The 1,165-nt window shown below is 39.7% G+C and overlaps 1 protein-coding gene across 1 annotated transcript in view; it reads left to right on the forward strand.

Moving 5' to 3' along the window:
* The first annotated feature begins 671 nt into the window (after positions 1-671).
* LOC135208096 (uncharacterized) overlaps positions 672-1,165 on the forward strand; it is a 15,506-nt gene continuing 15,012 nt past the window's right edge. The window contains exon 1 of the mRNA XM_064240244.1: positions 672-757. Coding sequence (XP_064096314.1) covers positions 672-757 — 86 coding nt within the window. The remainder of the gene's footprint in view (positions 758-1,165) is intronic.

The following is a 1,165-nucleotide window of genomic DNA, read 5'->3' on the forward strand; positions in this document are numbered from 1 at the left end:
CTTCGTCTACTTTTATCAGTCCTTCTTCCCATGCACCTTCGTCCATTCCACTATTCCTGCGCTGTATCTGATTACTGGCACTGCCCATGTGTTTATGGCTTTTATCATATTTCCGGCGTTGGGTTCTGACTTGAGTATCGCCTTGAGTCTCTGCATATATTCTTTCCTGATCGTGTCCTTCATCTCTTGGTGTTTTATATCCCCTCCTTCCATTATTCCCAGGTATTTGTATCCTGTCTCATCTATGTGTTTGATGTTGCTCCCATGTGGTAGCTTTATCCCTTCAGTCCTTGTTACTTTGCCCTTTTGTATGTTGACTAAGGCGCATTTTTCTATTCCAAACTCCATCCTGATGTCCCCAGATACAATCCTTACAGTCTGGATTAGGGTATCTATTTCCTTGATGATCTTACCATACAGCTTGATGTCGTCCATGAACATCAGATGGTTGATTCTGTTGCCTCTTTTCTTTAGCTGGTACCCAGCATCCATCTTCTGCAGTACTTTTGTTATTATTATTATTATTTTTTTTCATTATTATTATTATTATTATTACGGCATCTCTTTCTTCTTAGATAATTTAATTTATCCATCCAGGAGGAATAAATATGCGTATGTGGGCGGTTCTTGGTTTCTGTGAGTAATAGAGAATTCTAAGAACTGAGAGTGTCATGGCGATGTTCATTCACTTATTAAACTGTTCCAAGACTTTGCGGGATCTCTTGGTGTTGCCTCTAACAAGCGTCAATCGACACAGGTAAGTTCCACACACACACACACACACACACAGTTTCTAGCTTTTGGACGTTGAATATGACAACCAGACTGCCGAGGTAAGGACTGCCTTTTCAAATGTGATTGATGCTCCGAAGAGAGAGAGAGAGAGAGAGAGAGAGAGAGAGAGAGAGAGAGAGAGAGAGAAATATGCTTTTAGTCCAAATTCTCGATTTCGCAACCGACAAATAATAAGAAAGAAGAATAAACGAAAACAAAAGAGCGTCGCTTTCCGCTAACTCCCTCATGAGTCCTCTTTTATCACCCTTTCAGGAAACACTTTTTTCTCCTCCCTTATTGAGAAAGGAAGTGTGTATCATTTAGAGATTTTACCTCTTTATTTACTGGGTGTTTTTAAACACCTAAAGCCCTTTAATTTTAATTGTGCGAA

The sequence above is a fragment of the Macrobrachium nipponense genome, chromosome 34, assembly GCF_015104395.2.
Source record: "Macrobrachium nipponense isolate FS-2020 chromosome 34, ASM1510439v2, whole genome shotgun sequence".
In the NCBI taxonomy this organism is placed as follows: domain Eukaryota; kingdom Metazoa; phylum Arthropoda; class Malacostraca; order Decapoda; family Palaemonidae; genus Macrobrachium; species Macrobrachium nipponense.